At 37.4% G+C, this 22,053-nt stretch overlaps 1 protein-coding gene and 1 pseudogene across 2 annotated transcripts; one reads left to right on the forward strand and one right to left on the reverse strand.

Annotated features, from left to right (window-relative positions):
- Window positions 1–766: 766 nt before the first annotated feature.
- LOC149553715 (G-type lectin S-receptor-like serine/threonine-protein kinase At2g19130 pseudogene) lies at window positions 767–3,646 on the reverse strand (annotated as a pseudogene). The gene has a single exon (XR_016353144.1). The product of XR_016353144.1 is annotated as a G-type lectin S-receptor-like serine/threonine-protein kinase At2g19130 pseudogene (transcript).
- Window positions 3,647–7,874: 4,228 nt separating this feature from the next.
- Window positions 7,875–9,992, forward strand: LOC149553716 (geraniol 8-hydroxylase-like). Its single transcript, XM_089789082.1, has 2 exons — window positions 7,875–8,927; window positions 9,037–9,992. The coding sequence occupies exons 1-2, from the start codon at window positions 8,037–8,039 to the stop codon at window positions 9,667–9,669; spliced, it is 1,524 nt and encodes a 507-aa protein (XP_089645208.1). The 5' UTR covers window positions 7,875–8,036; the 3' UTR covers window positions 9,670–9,992.
- Window positions 9,993–22,053: the final 12,061 nt, after the last annotated feature.

Consider the following 22,053-nt stretch of genomic DNA (forward strand, 5'->3'; position numbering starts at 1 on the left):
AAAGCAATAAAAGTCAATGAGTATAAAAGAATGACCTTGAAATAATTATGAATTTGTTAGACAATAGTAAGGTGACTCACTAAACCACAAACCAAAATTTGAATTTGTTCTATATCAAAACCAATTTATGATTGATAGTAAAAAGTTAAAAAAATTAAAAAATTATGATGAATATTTGAAGAAAATAGTGGTAACTGAGTAATTTTTTAAAGAAAATATGTGGAAACAAAAAAAATTTATAGTACTTTTGATAAACAAAAACACCTTACAATATTTTTTAAAAATAGCATGTATGGGGAATATTTTACAAAAAATAGTTCAACCAGATTGCAATCCCCTCTAATCTAGAAAATTATTGCACACAACTTGCAATGTTGTAAATACATGATACAAAATGAAAATACATAGTTTTTGTCTATGAATTTGACAAGAAAGACATCTTTTGATCCTATTATGATGGCATAAGAAAAATATTTCCTTATACATAGAGGGCATTTGGTAAAGAGATTAAGCATATGCAAAAATTTTGATAAGCTAATAGAGTGACATTGATGAATGACATAATAGAACTTTAGAAATTAGGGAAAAAAGAAGTATAGAAAAAATAATAAATAAGTGCTATAGATCTAAGGTTATTAGGGTTTCAACAAAAAAAAAAAGTCAATTGACGGGCTTAAAGAATACATTATACATAGTCACAGTTCTTAGCCTCCTTGCACATATAGAAAGCAACATCAATGAGTTTCATGCCCTCACTCTAGTGGCCTTTTCCTCAAGTATTTCAAGAGCCCATATTTTTATTAGTATTTTATTACACTAGATTATTATCCCATGCAAGAAACTAATCATTTGCCTCACTACCAAAATACGAGTATTACTTAATTACATGTTAACTAACTCTTACTAAGCTTCAAAAGCCGACGTGCAAAATATAGCCTTCTTACGCCATCCTAACAAACAACATCAGTTGTCGTTTCCGCTATCAGTATCGCTACGGTTTGCTTGCTCGGGGCATCGAATCTGTGAAATTTGAGGCTGCAACTTCCCTTCAAGCATGAGCACCACTTGCCTCATGCTTGGCCTTACCGCCTCATCTTTTTCAATGCACAACAATCCTACAATACTTGCTCTCCTCACCTCCTCTATATCTCTCTCCTCTGCAATACCATTCTCTACAATAGTGAGCATGTTTCCATTACAAATTTGAGTTGCAGCCCACGGTGGAAAGTAATACTGACTAGAATTTTGCACACTTAAATCTAGAGCTCTCCGGCCGGAAAGAATTTCCAAGAGCGTTATACCAAAACTATAGACATCAACCTTGGGAGTGATGGGAAGACCGGAGATCCATTCTGGAGCCAAATACCCTCTCGTTCCTCTCGTCGTCGTCAAAACACGACTGAAATCTCTACCCACAAGCTTTGCCAATCCGAAATCAGCCACTTTTGGAGAGAAATCAGCATCCAGAAGAATATTTTCCGGCTTGATATCACAATGGATTATGCGATCTTTGCATTCTTCATGGAGATAAAACAATCCTCTTGCGGTGCCCAGAGCAATCCGGAACCGGGTCTTCCAGTCGAGTATAGGAACCTTTTGTTTGGAGTTACTCGCGAAGAGTACGGAATTCAGAGAGCCGTTGGGCATGAAATCATAAATCAGAAACCTTCTCGACCCTTGTGCACAAAACCCTCGAAGCCTGACCAAATTGGCATGTTGTATGTTTCCAAGAGAACTGATTTCCGCTCGGAATTGCTTCTCATCTCGTCTCGAACCCTCCATTTTCTTGACGGCCACAGGTGTACCGTCTATGAGACATCCTTTGAACACCGTGCCGAATCCTCCGCTCCCCAGCGTGCACCTGAAATTCCTAGTCGCGATCTTCAACTCCATGTAGCTAAACATTCTAAGGAAAGAGTTGGACGAATCGGCATCGGCATGAAGCGTATCGATAGATCGTACCCCGTGCATCTGCCGGCGCCTCCACCACAAGAAAAATGAATAAATTCCTAGAGCAATGAGTACGAGAGCACCAACAACGCTTGACACAAGTCTGGTTGTTAATCCTTTGGAGGATTGCCTCGGATTGAACTTTGGAAGCGCAGAGGCAGCGACACGAATGAGAACACTTGAGTTTCTTTTTGACGAAAGGGAGTTACGCATGTTTAGCAAATCTCCTGACCAGATCATGCACGGCCCCGAAGGTGGATTGAATGTAAACGCAGTGCAGGAGCAGTTGAGGAGGCAGGCTTTCTCGCAATCTTCCTCTGTGCACGTTGCAGAGTATAAGGAAGCGGAATGATCAGCTTCAGGCAATGTGACGCTAGCCTCCAGGAATCCGTCCGTGCTGCCATTTTGAGGGTTGCAGTTCAACGGTCTCTGCCGAGCACACCCGCTCGACCAGGACCTTCCAGAATCCCATGCACGAGAATCTGTCGGGGTGAAACCCTCCATGCAGCTACAGAACTGCAGGTTGTTGGAGTTGCAGCTTCCGTAAGCGCCGCAGAGACCATATACGGCACATTGATCCCTTGGTTCAGACCAGAACATGTTCCATTTACGGTCATTAGTCAGACTATATTTCTGCATTTGTCCAGAGTTAGACAGGACAATGCGTACGAGGCTATTCTTGGCAATCAGAGATGTGTAAGTGGCATACAAACCAGAGTTGGTATCTTCAAAGCTGATATTGTAGCTTTCTCTGTTTATCATTTCTGGAATCTGACTGAAAATATTGCCCTCCCAAGTTCCGCTTGCCCAATACATTACAGAATTGCTCCATGTTAGTACAAATTGTTTGGTGCCAGATGGATCAGCATGAAAGGAGAAAAGGCCGGGTGCAGGATCCAATGAGCTTTTCCAACAGACTAGCTTTTGCTGTCCACCAAACCTCATCCCTGGCAACCAGGTGTCCATAGGATTGTCGAAACTCTGCCAAACAATTTCCGATTTGTTGTCCTCACCGAGCATTACAAGATTCCCAGAATCTAATATGACGGCCCGTGAGGCCTTGCTCGATATATTAGCCGACCAAAGAAACGCACCCTCTGCATCGAAGAGCCGGAGATCACCTTCTTTAGACAGTTTCAAAACACCACATCTGTTTCTCGCCGGACTCTCCCTGTTAGCCACCCAAACGAAAGTCCTCTCTGTTAAATTGGCATACCAGATGCCAATATACCAGTTATTGGTTCCCTTTGGACTGAAGAATCCCAACTCAAACGTACCATTCTTTGAAATCATTGTCTGATTGCTAGTAATCGACGCACCCAAGGAGAGATTGTCCACACCCTCGACTGCAGCACCGCAATTTTGCAGTTGAATAACTGTGAAACCAAAAAACAGGCTTAAACAGAGCTTTTCCCTGAATCCCCCCATTGCTTAACTGTTAGGTATGGAGCGAGCCTTCCCCCCCAGCCTTACAATACAAGGAAAATAAAATGCTAAGAAGGAAATACTCAGGCGTTTGAGTGCTAGAGAAATGGAACAAGCCTCCCCACTACAAGAGAAATACTCAGGGGAAAACCCCACAGAAAGAGAAACATAACTTCGAAGAGACCATCAAATTAGAAAAATCCCAATTTCGCAGAGGCGAAAGGTGCACATTCATACAAATGTGTTCTCCCAAGCGCATAAAAGAGCTCGGAGAAACTTTGCACGGGAAACAAGTCCAGTCATATGTGAAAAAGTCTGAAAGATAAGAGAGAATGACAATGACAGTATGGAAAAGCATTCAACCATATGTGCAAAAGTCGGCCATAATGGAGAGAGGAGAGAGTGAGGGGCACGGTGGATTCTCTAAAGTCTCCAGTCAAAAATGCAAAACTTGGTCATTATGGAGAGAATGCTGGGTTTGGTTTGGCCCCTAGTCTAAGTCGACATTCAAGTATTCCATCATAAGTACGAATTTTTGTCAAAGTAGAAAGAGGAGAGTATGACAGGCATCATAATGTTTCCAGCCACGTGTCCAAAAGTTGGCCATCATATAGTCAATCCTACAATAAGTATCCGATCATATTTGCGAATGTCAGTCACTGTAGAGAATGAAGAGAATGACAAGCAGGGTTAATTGTTCAATTATATGTGGAAAAGTCGAACTCGTGCAGAGAAAATAGAGAATGGCAAGCATTATCAAGAGCAACAGGGAATTAATATGCGAAGACTCTGGGCACCAAGTCTTCCATGTTCCATGACTTTTACGCAATTGCACTTGTTTCAACGGCCTTGCTTAAACAACACTGTCTTTTAGTGGCGGGCCTCCAAAACCACAATAGCAATCCCCATTTCTATCAGAACCGTAGAAAATTGTCAATAGATACCTAATCAATTATTGCTGCACCTCCATATTCAATTGTTGATCCACTTCTGTATTCAACTCACAGTCAATCTTTTGATTTAGAATACCTAATCAATTGTTGCTCCACTTCTGTATTCAACTCACATGCAATCTTTTGATTTAGAATATCTAATCAATTGCTTCACTTTCATATCCAACTTACATCCAATCTTTTGATTTAGAATACCTCATTAGTTTTCATTTTTTATTATCTAAGTTATTATTTAGTAGGTGAAGGTTTAGAGGTAAATAGTCGAAGGACTAAGGGGTTTTCATTATGCTAAAATTTGTTACAGGTACGATCCCAAACTCATTCTTTATGACATTGGAGCCTTTGTACTTAGCAAGACTTGATCCATTGTGAACTTGTTAAGAACCAAACAACTTAAACAACAACATACCAATGATCTAAATTGGCTTCAGTCAAGTATTTTGATTTATTTTATATTAAAAATTAATAGAGACTATGCATGTGATGATTTTTTATTTGAATGCAACGTTACCTTGTGGCAGTTGACTTAAGAATGGAAAATACACAACTATTAATTCTACAATTTGTGTAATTTATGCATTCGTTAAGTATATAGTCTATGTAGATATTTGCAATGATTGTTTAGGAGATTTTTCATGTAAGGATATTTAGATTTTACATTTTTATACTATTTTTTACAAGTTTGAGAGTGAGTTCTACTTCTTCCAATGATCTTTTTGCATTAAGCACTTTATTTTGTCTTACAATCACCCACTTAGGATTTGTTCCAAGACTTTTTCCCATTCCATATGATTGGAACCTTCAAAGTTGTCTAACAGATGAGGGATGTAATCAATAGTTACTACAACTTTCTCCTTGGGATCTTTAATAAATGAACCATTTAAAAATAAATAAAATATTCTAAGATCCCTCTTTTATTTTGTCACATTTTGGAAGCATTTGATATTTTTATCTTCCTTGAGTATCCATGTACCAAGATTGACTTTTATCTTCAATAGGTTTATTCTTTTCTTTTGATAGGATATCTTTGTCATCTCTCATTAGTTCCTTTTCCTTAATGATTCATTCCTAACCCATGATTCCATTTCTCAACACTTCCTCATTTAACTTCTCTTGATCTTCTTCTATATTTTTCTCTTGACAAAAATATCTTTGAATGTCTCCCTATTACATAGGATCCATATTTGCTTTACATAATTTAGTCTTGAAATGGATCAAAACAATATGAAACCTTCAAATTAATTTTTCCTTCTACCATGTATCTGTTACGTTCTTAATAAGTCTCTAGCCTATATTATTACTTTAATTTCTCTCATAGTCTATTTTTGATTTTGTATAGTGAGTTATCATGATTTCTGACTTTTTGTAGGGTCCACCTTGAGAATTTTTGTCCACTTTGTTTTTCATCTCATATTTGAAGCTCAAATTTCTTTTTTTGGATCCTCCATTTTAACTTGTTTAGCTAAAGATTAATAGTAAGATTGATCTCAACTAAATTTTATTTCACTTAATTATGGAATTAGTGGAAGGTTAAAAAATGGCACTTGTAAATTTTTTTAGTTTATGTAGAATTCTCAAATGACTTTATATGTATGTATGTATGTACATATATATACATGTATATATAAATATATATACATACATACGTACATACATACATACATACATACATACATATATAAAGTCATTTGAGAATTCTACACAATTTTAAAAAATTCAGAGGTGCCATTACACACACACACACACACACACACACACACACACACACACACACACACACACACACATCACAAAATATTATCTATTAACATGTTTAGTGATTGTGACTAATCAAAGGATGCAAGTAATTCTCTTAGACTCACATATCATGTTGGTCAAAAATTACTTTGGGTATTCTGGGGAGGGATTTCATCACATCTAGCCATCCTATTGCATGTGGGTTTGAATAAAATAACCACACAAACTTTTCCATAAGGTGTTTCATAAGGATTTTTTGGAGGATATGACCAAAATTCTCAAAAGCATTGATGAAAACCTCATGACTTTGAGACACAAAGATTGAAACATAGAAATCATAAATGAACATTCTCCTTAGAGATATCCAATTTTGGATATCAAAGATCCTATAGTACTTAAAAGAGGAGATTTGGTATGAGAAAAAAAGATTGACTCCTTGATGAAGCTTTATAAGCTCAGACATAATGAAGGACCAACTTGGGTTTGAGATTCCCTCAAAGAAGAGAGCTTGGTGACAAAGAATGAAGGGGAGATGAGACTTCACAATATGGAAGTTGGGTTTTTAAATATCTTTGATTCATAGCGATGTCCACCTCATTACATTGATAAACTAGAAAGATGAAGAAGTTGCACTTAGAAGTCTAGATAAATTCGGAATAATTGCATAACAAAGAGGCCAATCCATAGTCTTCATGTAGAGGACAACATATGTTGCTATTGTTGTTGGGGGAAGATTGAGAAGATGCTGTAGTCGTGGTGGTTGAAGCTCTGCAATTGAATAGATCTAAAAATGCAAGATAAGGACTGTTGGGATCATACTATTTACTCTTTAGCTGAGCAGTAGTTGCAACTCTTTATGTTGTTTAGGAACTGATTCTATCAGCTTAATTTACCTTATTTTGGACTCTTTGGTCACTCAAATTCATTTGGAAGTGATAAGATCTTAGAGTGTCCTTTAGTTGTAGTTTTAAGTTTCCAAGAGACATTTTATCTTTAGAACTTTGCTTTCTTGAACTTAGATGTTATAATTTTGTATTATTTTACTATTTTCAGTTACCTTGTTCAACTATTTATTTGATATAATTTTAACAATAACCTTTTATCACTCTGAGAAACACCTAATGATGACATGACAACTTAAATATCACACACTAGAATTTGATTCCTAAACTAAAATAATCAATAATCATGAAGATCAAATGCTGAAATTTTCAGAAAAATCCATAATGTTTTAGATTTTATGAAAATTGGTCAACTGTAGAGTTTGGATGGAGGATAGCAGGTCTTTGAGAATAGCCAACAGTCATTTGAGATTTTCTCCAACTGACTTTAGATTTACTTTGACTCCAGATATTTTGGCGTAAGGCAGACGTGGTGTTTTTCTTGACTTCAGATATTTTGGCGTTAAGGCAGACGTGGTATTTTATTTGACTTCAGATTTGCCCTGACTTCAGATATTACACCATTGTACCAGCAGAATACGAATACGGTCTTTCCTCAGTGCAATCGTCCATCTCGGATGAAATTTTCATAGATAACCTAGTCGCTAATCGTTGTCCATGCCATAAGTGCACGAATCTTTCAGAGTCAAATTTAACGGTCCTAGACTTCGAGCTCACTTAAACTTGAAATTTTTCTAGTGCTTAGGTAGGGTTTTGGGATTAAGATATTCTTGACTCTAAAAGCACTTAAAATTGACAGGAAAGAATTCGGTAGTGCAGATTCAGGAATCACGCGGCATGTATTGCACTATTGTGCCAGTAGAATACGCATACTGCCTATATAAATGTCGAACAGATCGCGTTCTTCATTGCCTCTGGTTATATAACATTTCGAAATTGTGAGAAATGTGGAAGTAGTTGGTTTTTCCCATTGCTAAATTGTGATGAATACCCCATTCAGTGAGGACAAAGCCCATCAAAATTCTCCGAGAGTTACGTAGAAATTAGGCTAGAGTTTAGTGTTGATGAGATGGACGTGGAAAATCTTTCTTGGTTGTCTGTGGGGATTGGCAGTGTGATCATATGTATCCTCTTGAGGAGTATAAGGAAGGATAAATGGAAACCTTGTCTTCCTCCTGGGCCTCCGCCCTTGCCATTTCTAGGGAATCTCCTTCAAATGGGGAGAGGAAAGGCCACTGAGGTTCTCTTGGCGCTTTCTCAGCAATATGGTCCTCTTATGACTCTGCATCTCGGCATGAAAACTGTGGTGGTAATCTCTTCTCCTGCCATGGCAAAAGAGGTTCTCAAAACCCAAGATCACAATCTTGCTGGGAGATGGGTTTTAGAAGCAGCAAAGACCCTCGATCACCACAAGTCCTCGATAGGCTGGGCTGGTTATGGAGCGCGCTGGAAGAAGCTGAGGCGTATTGCAAGTAAAGAACTCTTTACAGCCAAGAGACTCCAAGCTCTGCAACATCTCAGAAGAGATGAGATTTTCCGAACCATTCGATTGGTTTTTGAAGAGAAGGGAAAGACACTGAATATTGCGCACACAGTCTTCTACACCGAACTCAATTTGTTGGGCAACATGTTCTTCTCCTCAAGCGTCTTTAATCCAAGCAATCCGGAGGCTGTGGAGTTCAAGAATGCCTTTTGCCTCTCAATGAAGCTCGCAGGAACACCAAATTTGGCCGACTTTTTCCCATTTCTTGCTTTTCTGGATCCTCAGCGCCTGTGCAGTAAGCTGGCCATACAAATGAGAAAAGTGCATAAGTTTCTAGATGTATTTATACAGGATCGGCTTGCCAAGAGAAGTAAAAGCGTTGAGCAGAGCACAGATGCAGACAAAGATTTTCTAGACGTTTTGCTGGATTTCAGTGGCCCTGATTTGACTATCGCAGATATCAGAGCTCTAATTTTTGTAAGTACAAGGCTTTCAGCTACCTTCTAAGATTTTTTTTTTGGTTTGGGGTTCTTATTTAATTTTTTGAATGAATTAAAAAGGGTCCCGTATGTTGTGCTTTTGGCAGGAACTGTTTATGGCTGGTAGCGACAGTACTGCTACTGCAATAGAATGGGGTATGGCGGAACTCATTCGTAATCCACATGTAATGAGAAGAGTCCAACAAGAACTGGAAGAGATAGTTGGTCTTAATAGAAGAGTAGAGGAAAGTGACATAGATCAATTGCCATACTTTCATGCAGTAGTTAAAGAAGTATTCCGTTTGCACCCGCCCATTGCCTTAATGGTTCCACATAAAGCTGATAACTCGTGCGAGATAGCAGGGTACACAATACCCAAGGGCAGTGTGATTATTGTTAACCTGTGTGCGATTGGAAGGGATCCATCCATCTGGGAGGAACCCTCAAAGTTTATTCCAGAGAGATTCGTTGAAGGTGAGCAGAGTAATATAGAGTACAAGGGGCAAGATTTTGAACTACTGACATTTGGTTCCGGAAGAAGAATGTGCTTGGCGCTTCCATTGGCTCATCGAATGGTTCATCTAGTTGTAGCTTCACTGGTTCATTCTTTTGACTGGACACTCCCTGATCACATCCCTCCTCACAAGCTCAATATGATTGATGAACTTGGAGCTGCATTGAAGAAGGCTGTAGATCTAGAGGCCATTGCAACCCCACGCCTTTCCCATGACTTATATTAGTACTACCTACGTTTTGCTCTTTTAGTTCTACTTTACATACTATCGCATCATTAATGTTAACAAATGTTGCATGAGTCTCACTACCATACAATTCACCTTAATGTCCATGGTGCTTCCATTGCCTCATCGAATGGTTCAACCAGTTGTAGTTTCCCGTATCACGGTACTACTTATCATATTACTTCTCACAACATTGAACTTGGAGACCATTGAAAAGGTTGTAGATCTACATGTCATTGCAACACTATGCCTTTTCCATGACTTATATTAGTACTATTATTTTCTCCTTTTACTTCCACTTTATACACATCACATTATTATTAGTACTTGTCACTAGGCTAAGTACTATTGTTGACATTTGATGAATTCCTCACTTTAATGAGTTATTAAATGATCTCTAATCTAACAATTATAATTCATTTAATTTGGTTGTTTTTATATATCTTATGTTTTTAAAAGATACATGACAATTTTTTAACTTTGTAATCTTTACAAATTAATTTTCTATATTTTAATTAGTTGAATGTATCGAGGTCCTATATGTGGATTTATGAGGAGTTGATATATGTTTTTAATAAAATATAAATTTTATGTCTTACTTCATTGTTATTGCCATTATTTTCTCCAACTCATTTTCTATCCCATATTTTTTCGATTTGGGACCATTTTTTGTGTTTGTCCATTATGATTTCTAAAACTCTATAATGAATAGCTTTATATATATATATATATATATATATATATATATATATATATATATATATATATATATATATATAGAGTAAACGTTTATGTTTAAAATGTAAAAAAATGAATAATATGAAAAAATAAACAAATTAAATAGTGCTAAATTAGATGAACAAAATAAAAATTTAATTTCATCATAACGATTACATATAAACTATTATTAATATTATAAATAAATAAACAAATAATGAAATTAGAAACTATTCCTTTCTTTTAATTATAATGTACATCTAAATTAATACTTTTTTTAAGTCATTATATAGGAACTATAACTATTAAGATTGATGGCCTCTTAAAACAATGGTGGCAGGATGCTCCACTAGAGCCAAGAACCAAAATGTTTCAATTTCACAAAAAAATGCAGTATGTCAAAGGACTTATCAAGATTTGGAATAAAAATGTTTTTAAAAATATTTTTGAGGAGAAGAAGGTGGTAGAAGAAAAACTAGTTGAGATTAATGAACATATTTTACTCCATGATTTAAATGCTAATATGCATTCAAGACAGAAGAGTTTGCAAGAGGAGTGGTTTGAATTATGTAAGTGAGAAGAAAAGTATTGGAGACAAAAGTTTAGAGAATTGTGGCTTCAACAAGGGGACCAAAATACTAAGTTTTTTCATGCATCTACCAAACAAAAGAAGGCTAAAAACACAATCTTTACAATTCATGACCCTCTAGGAAATTTGATTTCTAATGCTAAGGGAATTCAAATTGAGAGTTTAAGATTCTTCTCTAACCTTATTTCCCCTCCACCACAGGATCTCCCCTCTTCCCACCTTGTGGATGAGATCTTGGATTCCATTCCTTCTTTGATTATGCAACAAGACAATTTGATTCTTATGGCCCCTTTGACTCTTTCTAAGATTCATGGCATAGTATTTTTTATGCCTGCTGATAAGGCACCAGGCCCTGATGGGTTTACTACATTATTTCTTCAAAATTGTTGGGATGTAATTTGTTTTGAATTTCTTGAGTCTCTTGAGGAATCTAGGAAAAATGTTTACATTTTGAAGAACTTTAATACCATCAATATTTCTCTAATCCCAAAGGTTAATGATCCCTATTCTTTTGTTGATTTCCATCCTATTTCTTTATGTAACATTATCTATAAGATTATTACAAAGGCTATTTATTTATGACTTAAGCTCATTGTTCCAAAAATTATATCAATGGAACAAGGGGGTTTTGCTCCTAGTTGAGAAACAACTAAGGGAGCTATAATAGCCCATCAGACCCTTCGTTCCATCAAAGAACATATTATTCCAGCCTTTTTTGTCAAATTAGATATGATGAAGGCTTACGATAAACAGAATTGGTCTTTTCTTCTTCTGGTCCTTCATTAGTTTAGTTTTTCTTCTAGGTGGTGTAAATGGATTAAACCTTGCATTTTAGGTGCATTTTTTTCTATTCTCATTAATGGTGCACCAACAAGTTTCTTTGGATTTTTCCAAGGAGTTCATTAAGGTGACCCTCTTTCTCCATTCTTGTTTATCATTATGGCAGAGGCCCTCAACAAACTTATTAACTCTTTTAATCAAAAAGGGTTGTGGAAAGGTATCAATATTGTAGGTACATCTTTGTCCATAAACCATTCTCTTTTTGTGGATGATACATTACTTTTTGGATCATCCACATATCAAGAAGCACAGAGTATGAAGAATGCCATTGATCTATATACACAATTTTTAGGTTAATGTATCAATGCAGCTAAACCTAAAATTTATGTTTTTAATACATCCCAATTGGTTTCTCAAAGAATAATCTATCTTCTTGGTTTTCCCTATGATTATTTACCTTCTACTTGTATTGGTGTTCCCTTTTATATGGGATTAAACAAACCCTGTTATTGGAAATCTGTGATTGATCATATCAATAATAGAATTAGTGCTTGGAAGGTTCATTGGCTATCCCTCTTGGGTAGAATCTTGCTTATCAAAACTATTCTTTTTTCCATTCCTAATGAAATAACCCCGACAGGTTATTGCCTCTTTTAACACCCAAAACTTAAAACTTCAAGGGTTAGACATTCCATCAAACAATTAGCAAGCAAGGTTGTTACGAACCAGTGATGAACTGATGTCAAATTCTATTCTTGCAGCCTGGGTTGTTCTATGAAAGACAATGTACTATGAAATTTGTCATGCAAAGAGTAATATCTTTAATAATTCACCAATTGTAACAAAGCAGTAGATAATAATACCAACATTGTTCAGGAAAGAATTTTTATTACAAGAAAATCCTTTCACAGAGTCCAGACTGGATATATATATATATATATATATATATATATATATATATATATATATATATATATATATATATATATATATATCTAAACAACAGCATCAAAGGAGAAAACCTGAAATTGCCGTCACCCTTAGTTGTCATGGAACTTGTCAGATTCATCCAAAGTCTGCTTTACACAATTTGGAAAGAATATTGATGTCGTCGACTAATTACAATGACTGTTCGGGCCTGTGCACAACCACTCCAGCTATGGTGACGAAACTGGCCAGATCTGGAATGATTTCTAAGTTGTACCAGCTTAATCAAATGACTTCCCCAAGCTTGATGTAAATCGAATGGTTACTGTTGCCGAATTCACCTCCTTCGAATTTTTATAATGCGTGTGATGAATATGTCAAAAACTGGAATGCGAGATCAATCCCACGAAGATGCCCAGCATGTAATTTGTGAACAAAACCATCTGGGAGTGGTTGCGAAGGAAAACGACGCCCAGCTTATAGAGCCACTATGAAGGTTAATACATACACCTGCAACAAACCCTTGGATATTTGCCGGAAGGGTCATGAAATAGTTGCCGACTCGTCCAAACAACCACATAACCTTCTAGTGTTTCCCTGCGGTGAAGATGGGTAGATCTGAAATGTCTCTCGACTAGCTCTGAAGCCTTAACCCGACGCCCCCAAAAATGGTTGATGCTCGATCACTCTCAAGCGTATCCTTCTAGGTTTGCGATTCCTTTTGGTTACAAATAATTTGCAATCCTTGCCCAACCGTGTTGCTGAATCCGTCTGGAGTACTTGAGTCGCATGCAAACGATTTAAGAAAAGATTTTAATGTATTTACTGCCCTTCCCAATGGCAGTTCTGAAAGCTGAAATCTATTAATCGGTCCATGGTTTACGTTTTGCGAAAAGGATAGACAATCTCAATCGCTTTTAAATTCATGTCTCCTACGGCTTGACTTTTCAAGGATGAGGTGCCACAATTTCTATGGAATATAGGCACTGATATGAGTTCCTGCAAACGTTTTGAGTGTCTCTACTACTACGATTTGGGTATGGAGAATTTCCTCATAAACCCCGATTTCCTCTTTCAAACAAATCTCGGTTGTTAACAATCTCCACTGAACTAACCCTTTAGAACTGGCCTTTAGGCCCACAATTTGCCCTGATGAAATGACTGTAATGTCACCTCCAATCTGCAATAATTCAAATGATATTTCACACCCTCAAAATTGCGTACCAATTGAGAATTATCGTTCTCAATGGCCAGCTGTGACAATTGCAGAAAACTTAGGTTCCACAATGCACTTGTGATGGAATCACAATCTGAAAACAAAGAGAGATAAACACTGCCTGATTCGAATGGAGCCCCAGGGTGCCTATTTATTCTTTTCGCTCCATCTTCTCCAGAGACTTCTAGAACATTTTTGATCTTATCTCTTAAGTGACTTTATTAAATATTTTATAATCCAAGTCACTTTACTAAATTAATTAAATATAAAGTTATCTTTTAATATTTATTTATTTGATAACTTTATAAGTAATTAACTTAATATCATTTATTTATTTAATTAAAATGATTAATTAGTCGTCCTCATAAAATTTTCATTATTTTGGACAACCAAGTTCATCAAATTAATTAATCAGACTGCCACCGAAAATTGGGGACATGACAGTCCGCCCTTCCTGAAATTGCTTGTCCCCAAGCAATGGCTGAACCATGAACCAATCAGTCTGCCTGGATCCCAAATGTAAATTTGTGTATCATCCCAATCCGCACCATATTCTCGTGGAGAAAACATTATTACCAACAACTGAAAAACTGTACTCAATTCCCAAACAACTGACAATTCTGATGAAATCATCTGAAAACCAACTGTAGATGTCGGTAGAAGAAACCATTCTGCGGAACTCAAGACAACTGAAACATCAACTCTATCAAAACTCAAACCCCTGTCAAAATGACACCTGCACCCATATGCACTGTAGATATGACAACAACCATAGGTACCTGAATCACTGCCATCAAATCCAATCTCTGAAAAATTGCTCCGGGTGTGTCGATGCTGCAGGCTAAGTAACTTGCTATTACCAATTTTATTTTCAAAAGATGGTGCCAATCTATCCCCTAATGGATGGTGAGAAACTGGAGCCAATCTACATCTACGTGAAATAAAATCTTCTATCTCTGTGTCAAAAGAAAAATGATGAGCGTACCCTACCGCATAACGCCGATAAGAACCTCCAAACTCTGCTACTGGCTCATCATCACTGAACTGGGAATCAACAGATGGCTCCAATTTCTGACTCTGAGTGACTGTAGGCTGGATAGGATCCTTGTGAAGTAGCATAGTAGCAAGGACCCCTATAATCTTCTCAACCAATCTGCAAATAACACTAGTATCTTGGATGAGAACACCTTCTGTCACTTTATGCGAGTCCAAATGAACACATGCACTATCCAACAAATACTTCATGAACGATTCAGTGCAGTAAAAATTATATGAGGAATCATTAACATACTCCCCTTTAAACCACAACTGGTCCTCCTGTAAGGGTGGCATACTCAACTGTACCACACTATCAACTATCTGAGAAGAATCAATTGGGAAACTTGATTCTACCAGTATCCTGAACTCATTAGAACTAGCTACTACCAAATCCTGAATATGTGTGTCAGCCTCAAAAATATGCTCCTTAGTAGCAACTGCGAAAGTGTACATACCATCATCCACCTCAATAGTCAAATGAACTGGGTCTGGGGCTGGTTTTGACCGCAAATGCTCCAACTCCATGGTCACCTCTTTTAACTAAAGTTGTGACTTTTGTAGATCTCGCTGTGTGTCCTCTAACGCCTTAGTAGTCGCTATGAGCTCCTGGGAAAGCTCACTCACCTCCTCTTCACGATCCAAGAGTGCCTCATATGCTGTACTCCCCCACTCAACCAAGTGATCACGGTCGGCTACCAATCGTAAATAATCCTGCTTCAAAATCCGAACAGCTTCACGCAAGGCATGAATCTCTGCCAAAGAAAGGTAACCACTGTTGGACTCATTTGTCATAGAAATACCCCAACCAGTAACGGCCAACAACTGACGAGCAGTATCAAAATGCTCACAAGCGATAGCAATGTCTCGCTCACTAATTTTCAACTGGCTAGTCACATGATGGCTCTGGCTGAACTGTCTCCTACAAACCTCTTCTGGTGCCCTGTCTAAAAGAGTATCCTCAAGGTCACTAGTTTCTAGAATATCATCATTCATATCTCGCGAATCATCTCCAAAACTCATATCCTCATCTGAAGTGTCAAAATCTGTAGTGCTGTTGTTAAACTCCCCTGTACCCAAAGAATTTGTCAAGGAAGCTGAATCTTCAAAACTGTTCACTTCATTCTCCCGGATGTCATCAAGGCCAAAATGATCCTGGGACTCATCTGTACATGCTTCCAAATATGAAAAATCTTCAACACCTTCTAGCAAGAACGGTCGTCTGCATATATAAACCAAACCCAACACCGGTGTATAAAAACCAATACCAACATCGGACAAGCTGCTGGCACAAGGAAGGACAACACCGTGTATTTTGCTAATCAAATCCATGATAGCACTCAAACAAACATTACTACTATTAAGTGTTAAAGATCTCCAGTTAACTGAATTGCAAATGCTACTGAAACATTCTCGAGTCCATATCTGTGAACAAGGGACAGCCGGTAACTCAAGCAAACTCTTTACCTGAGTAATGTGACCAACTGGCTCTACAAACCTGTCTGACCTTGTCCTTGTATCCTGGATGTGAATTCTAGATGAATGCGCAACACTATCAGCAACCACATATGACCCATCAAATGTAGAAAGCTGAGTGTTAGACGTGCCAGATGAAACTAAGCTTAGCTCCATGCCATGCTCATTCTCATGTCTTTCCCAGTCCTGTAGAGCCAAAGTTGTTCGAGTGTCCTCAAGCTCACAAGAAAGCTTGACAATTTCCCCCTCCTTCCTCCTCAAGGCATCTAAATAATCTTTGGTAAGGCTAAGAAGATGGTTACGGTCTGATAGAAGATGTAAATATCCTGACTTCATTGTTCCCATTCCTTCACTAATTGCCTGTAAGTCAAAGCAAGAAGATTTTGCCTGAACTCCTTTATGTCTTCCTTGTAACTGAATCATCTGGATGTGTTCTTCTAACATCTCCCGCATCCTGTCATGATGAGTTAATGAAGTAACAATACTGTCTTTGCTCACCTTTAGCTGACTAGTCCAATCATGTGAAGTACTACCAGTTTCATCTTTATGTGACGAAGCATCTAACTGAGCCTGGTACTCTCTCTCAGCAAAATCATGGATACTCAATGTTTGCTCATCTCTACCTAGTATCTTACCATCAACATCCTTACCATCATCTGAACTCACTTCACTGTAGTCATTGATTGTCGAAACCAAACCACCCTGAGTCTCTGAGACATTGCCCTTGGGACATCTGTATACAACTGTCTCAACTGGAGTATCAAGTTGACAGTTACTATCCATTAGCATAATATCCTTCACCACTTCTTCCTGTGACCGAACTGATACCTCTGACCGGTTGTACACTTGTTTCTTGAACTCCTCATTAAGGTTCCTAGTAACATCTCTCATTGTATCAGTCGATGCTTTGTGAGAAGATTTGCCAAAACGAAATCCAGTTGATTTATTCACCTTAGCTGGGTCAGATAGCTTGTCATTTATACGGTAGTGCTTAACCAGCAGTTCAGACATGTTATGCCTTATTTTCCTGAGTTCATCTCAAACGTCTGAATAGCCCTCCTTTTGTAGAAAGGTGGGGCAAGTAGGCCTATTTGCTGTCCATGATTTGTGATGGGGACACAACCCAACAACCAGAATAGACACAATAGAAAGGGGAAATTATACTAATTGAGAAAATAAGCTGGTACAAATAGTGCAGAGAAAATAAACTCAAAACATGCCTTGCGGGCTTACAATAGCATAAATCTGGAGAATATTTCTCCTTTTAGCACCTCCTCTCAAGCTCCAATCCGAACTGCCTTTTACAATGCTAGAAATCTCCTTAAATAGACCCCGGAGGGTTAAGGACTAGGAGTACATTCTAGAAAGTGCTAGTAGGCATCCACCGACAAAATAGAAGGTTCCGGAAGCTACGTTAGAAGTCAGTGCAATTCTAGAAGAATCCAGAAACGGTAGCCGAACTTCCGGGAGGCATAACTTTTGAACCGTAACTCCGATTGACGAACCGTTTACATTTTCAGAAAGCTCTCGAAGCGCTCTATAGCCCTATGGACCAGCTTCGCTCGTCCCCCATTTTTTGCCCCTTTTCGAGGTCATTTAATGCCCCAAACCTGACTTTGAAGCATTCTTAGGGGTTCTCCAAAACCCGAAAAACTGCAATAACTTTCAAACCGTGGGGCCTTTTGACCTGATTCTTTTTCTGGAATGCTCTAAATCTCGATTACATTCATCTGGCCAAGTCACACCTTCTAGGTCACCAAAATGATGGTCAAATTGCATGCTCCTATTTTTTTGGGATTTTTAAATGCACTGATAGTTGAACTATGAGAGTTGGAACCTTTATTTGAGCCAAATGGGTATCCAAAAATGTAAAGACATAAAATAGAAACTAAGTCTAAGTACATTTTTTTTTGGGTGACATAGGATTGCCCTTATACCTCTGGATGCTCCTGCATCAATTTGCACCTAGGAGCACCTGCCACACTTCTATTATCCGGTGTACCTCTATCTTGAACAACTATCTCCATTAAGGTAGTCAAATCCTGTAGTGACTGAACTATTCCATATTGTCCGGTAGTCATGTTTCTGTAAAATTCTCTGGTTGCATCAATTTTGGGAAGTCTCGGAGAGCTCTGTGACTGTCTCTCACCCATATCTCTGCCCTTAAGTGTTGTTCTCCCGAAAATAATATCTGCTACCCAACAGGATGGCAGGAATGCTGCTCTGATACCACTGAAATAACCCCGACAGGTTATTGCCTCTTTTAACACCCAAAACTTAAAACTTCAAGGGTTAGAAATTCCATCAAACAATTAGCAAGCAAGGTTTTTACGAACCAGTGATGAACTAATGTCAAATTCTATTCTTGCAGCCTGGGTTGTTCTATGAAAGACAATGTACTATGAAATTTGTCATGCAAAGAGTAATATCTTTAATAATTCACCAATTGTAACAAAGCAGTAGATAATAATACCAACGTTGTTCAGGAAAGAATTTTTATTACAAGAAAATCCTTTCACAGAGTCCGGACTGGATATCTATATATATATATATATATATATATATATATATATATATATATATATATATATATATATATATATATATATATATATATATATATATATATATATATATATATATATATATATATATATATATATATATATATATATATATATATATATATATATATATATATCTAAACAACAGCATCAAAGGAGAAAACCTGAAATTTTCGTCACCCTTAGTTGTCATGGAACTTGTCAGATTCATCCAAAGTCTGCTTTACACAATTTGGAAAGAATATTGATGTCGCCGACTAATTACAATGACTGTTCGGGCCTGTGCACAACCACTCTAGCTATGGTGACGAAACTGGCCAAATCTGGAATGATTTCTAAGTTGTACCAGCTTAATCAAATGACTTCCCCAAGCTTGATGTAAATCGAATGGTTACTGTTGCCGAATTCACCTCCTTCAAATTTTTATAATGCGTGTGATGAATATGTCAAAAACTGGAATGCGAGATCAGTCCCACGAAGATGCCCAGCATGTAATCTGTGAACAAAACCATCTGGGAGTGGTTGCGAAGGAAAATGACACCCAGTTTATAGAGCCACTACGAAGGTTAATACATACACCCGCAACAAACCCTTGGATATTCACTGGAAGGGTCATGAAATAGTTGCCGACTCGTCCAAACAACCACATAACCTTCTAGTGTTTCCCTGTGGTGAAGATGGGTAGATCTGAAATGTCTCTCGACTAGCTCTGAAGCCTTAACCCGACGCCCCCAAAAATGGTTGATGCCCGATCACTCTCAAGCGTATCCTTCTAGGTTTGTGATTCCTTTTGGTTACAAATAATTTGCAATCCTTGCCCAACCGTGTTGCTGAATCCGTCTGGAGTACTTGAGTCGCATGCAAACGATTTAAGAAAAGATTTTAATGTATTTACTGCCCTTCCCAATGGCAGTTCTGAAAGCTGAAATCTATTAATTGGTCCATGGTTTACGTTTTGCGAAAAGGATAGACAATCTCAATCGCTTTTAAATTCATGTCTCCTACGGCTTGACTTTTCAAGGATGAGGTGCCACAATTTCTATGGAATATAGGCACTGATATGAGTTCCTGCAAACGTTTTGAGTGTCTCTACTACTACGATTTGGGTATGGAGAATTTCCTCATAAACCTCGATTTCCTCTTTCAAACAAATCTCAGTTGTTAACAATCTCCACTGAACTAACCCTTTAGAACTGGCCTTTAGGCCCACAATTTTCCCTGATGAAATGACTGTAATGTCACCTCCAATCTGCAATAATTCAGATGATATTTCACACCCTCAAAATTGCGTACCAATTGAGAGTTATCGTTCTCAATGGCCAGCTGTGACAATTGCAGAAAACCTAGGTTCCACAATGCACCTGTGATGGAATCACAATCTGAAAACAAAGAGAGATAAACACTGCCTGATTCGAATGGAGCCCCAGGGTGCCTATTTATTCTTTTCGCTCCATCTTCTCCAGAGACTTCTAGAACATTTTTGATCTTATCTCTTAAGTGACTTTATTAAATATTTTATAATCCAAGTCACTTTACTAAATTAATTAAATATAAAGTTATCTTTTAATATTTATTTATTTGATAACTTTATAAGTAATTAACTTAATATCATTTATTTATTTAATTAAAATGATTAATTAGTCGTCCTCATAAAATTTTCATTATTTTGGACAACCAAGTTAATCAAATTAATTAATTAGACTGCCACCAAAAATTGGGGACATGACACCTAACTATTACTTCTCCATTCTACAAGCTCCCAAAGGTATCATCTCTCAAATTGAAACATTAATTCACACATTTCTTTGGTCAGATAATATGAATGGTCAAAAGAAAAAAATACCACTAATTTCTATTCATGCCATGTCAACCTCTTATAGAATAGGAGGTGTTAGACTTCCCAACATTACCAATAGGAATAGGGCTTTTGGTGCTAAACCTTTTTGGCAAATGTATGAGAAATCCTCTGCCAAATGGTGTCGCCTTTTGCAAGAGAAATATTTAGATAACTTGGAACCTTCTAGAGTTCTTACTGTGTTAGACCCACCAAAGGGGTCTGTCATTTGGGATTTCATGATGGCTTCTTGAGAAGTTATTACTTCATTCATATAATGACAAGTGAACAATGGGGATAGTGTCATTTTTTGGTTTGATTCATGGAATGGGTTCCCCCCTTGCCACTATTGATTCTCTGAAAAAAAATTTAAGCATACTGATTCAAGCTTTGGGGACATCCTTTTCTACTTATGTCTCAACTATTCATAGGTTCATAGGGCTAGTCATTTGGTAAGACCCCTCATCTCTTCCTATGTTCCACAATCAGGTTGCTTCTTTCAAACAAGTACTAGTTGAAAGGAATGTCTTTATTCTAATCATCTAGATTGCCTCTTTGGGTTCCAGCTAAAGGTGGTAAGTACTTTATTAAACTAGTATACTTGGCTCTCTAACACAACTAGTATAATCAGACCACATATCGTGCTTTCGAATTTTGCTAGAATAGCTTAGTTTTGCCAAAAGCAGGATGCTTTGCATAGCTCGCACTAAAGAACCAAATTTTAGCTAGTGATCATCTTCACAGATTGAACATTTGTAAGGCCTTTAATTGTGTGCTCTATCTGCAAGTTATAGAAACAACAGACCACCTCCTCTTAAGCTACCCTTTTGCTCAAAATTGCTAGCATTTTGTCCTTGATAAGCTTAATTTCCATATGCCATTACCTAATTTTCTATGGGATTTATTCAAAGCATGGCCAATCTTATACTTTAAATCAATGTTTTCATGTCTTTGGAAGTGTATCCCTACATCTGTAGTATGGGCAACTTGGTGGGAAAGAAACAAGATAATTTTTAGACAGATGCCATCTCAAATACCTTAATTTTGGAAGGATTAGAGAGATCAATTGTTGAGCTTGTTAATGCTTCAGTAAATAAATATAAGGGTAAACATATTTTTTCTCCTTGGGATGGCTATGTTATTCAGCAGTGGAAGGGTTTACATTTTCCTCATCTTCTTTCTCCATTGTGTCCATCCAAGATTCCTCTTATCTAAACACAATCCAAGTGGAATCCTCCAAGTGAGG

Source organism: Cupressus sempervirens, chromosome 6, assembly GCF_028749045.1.
Source record: "Cupressus sempervirens isolate cs-2001-9-10 chromosome 6, ASM2874904v1, whole genome shotgun sequence".
Taxonomy (NCBI): Eukaryota; Viridiplantae; Streptophyta; class Pinopsida; order Cupressales; family Cupressaceae; genus Cupressus; species Cupressus sempervirens.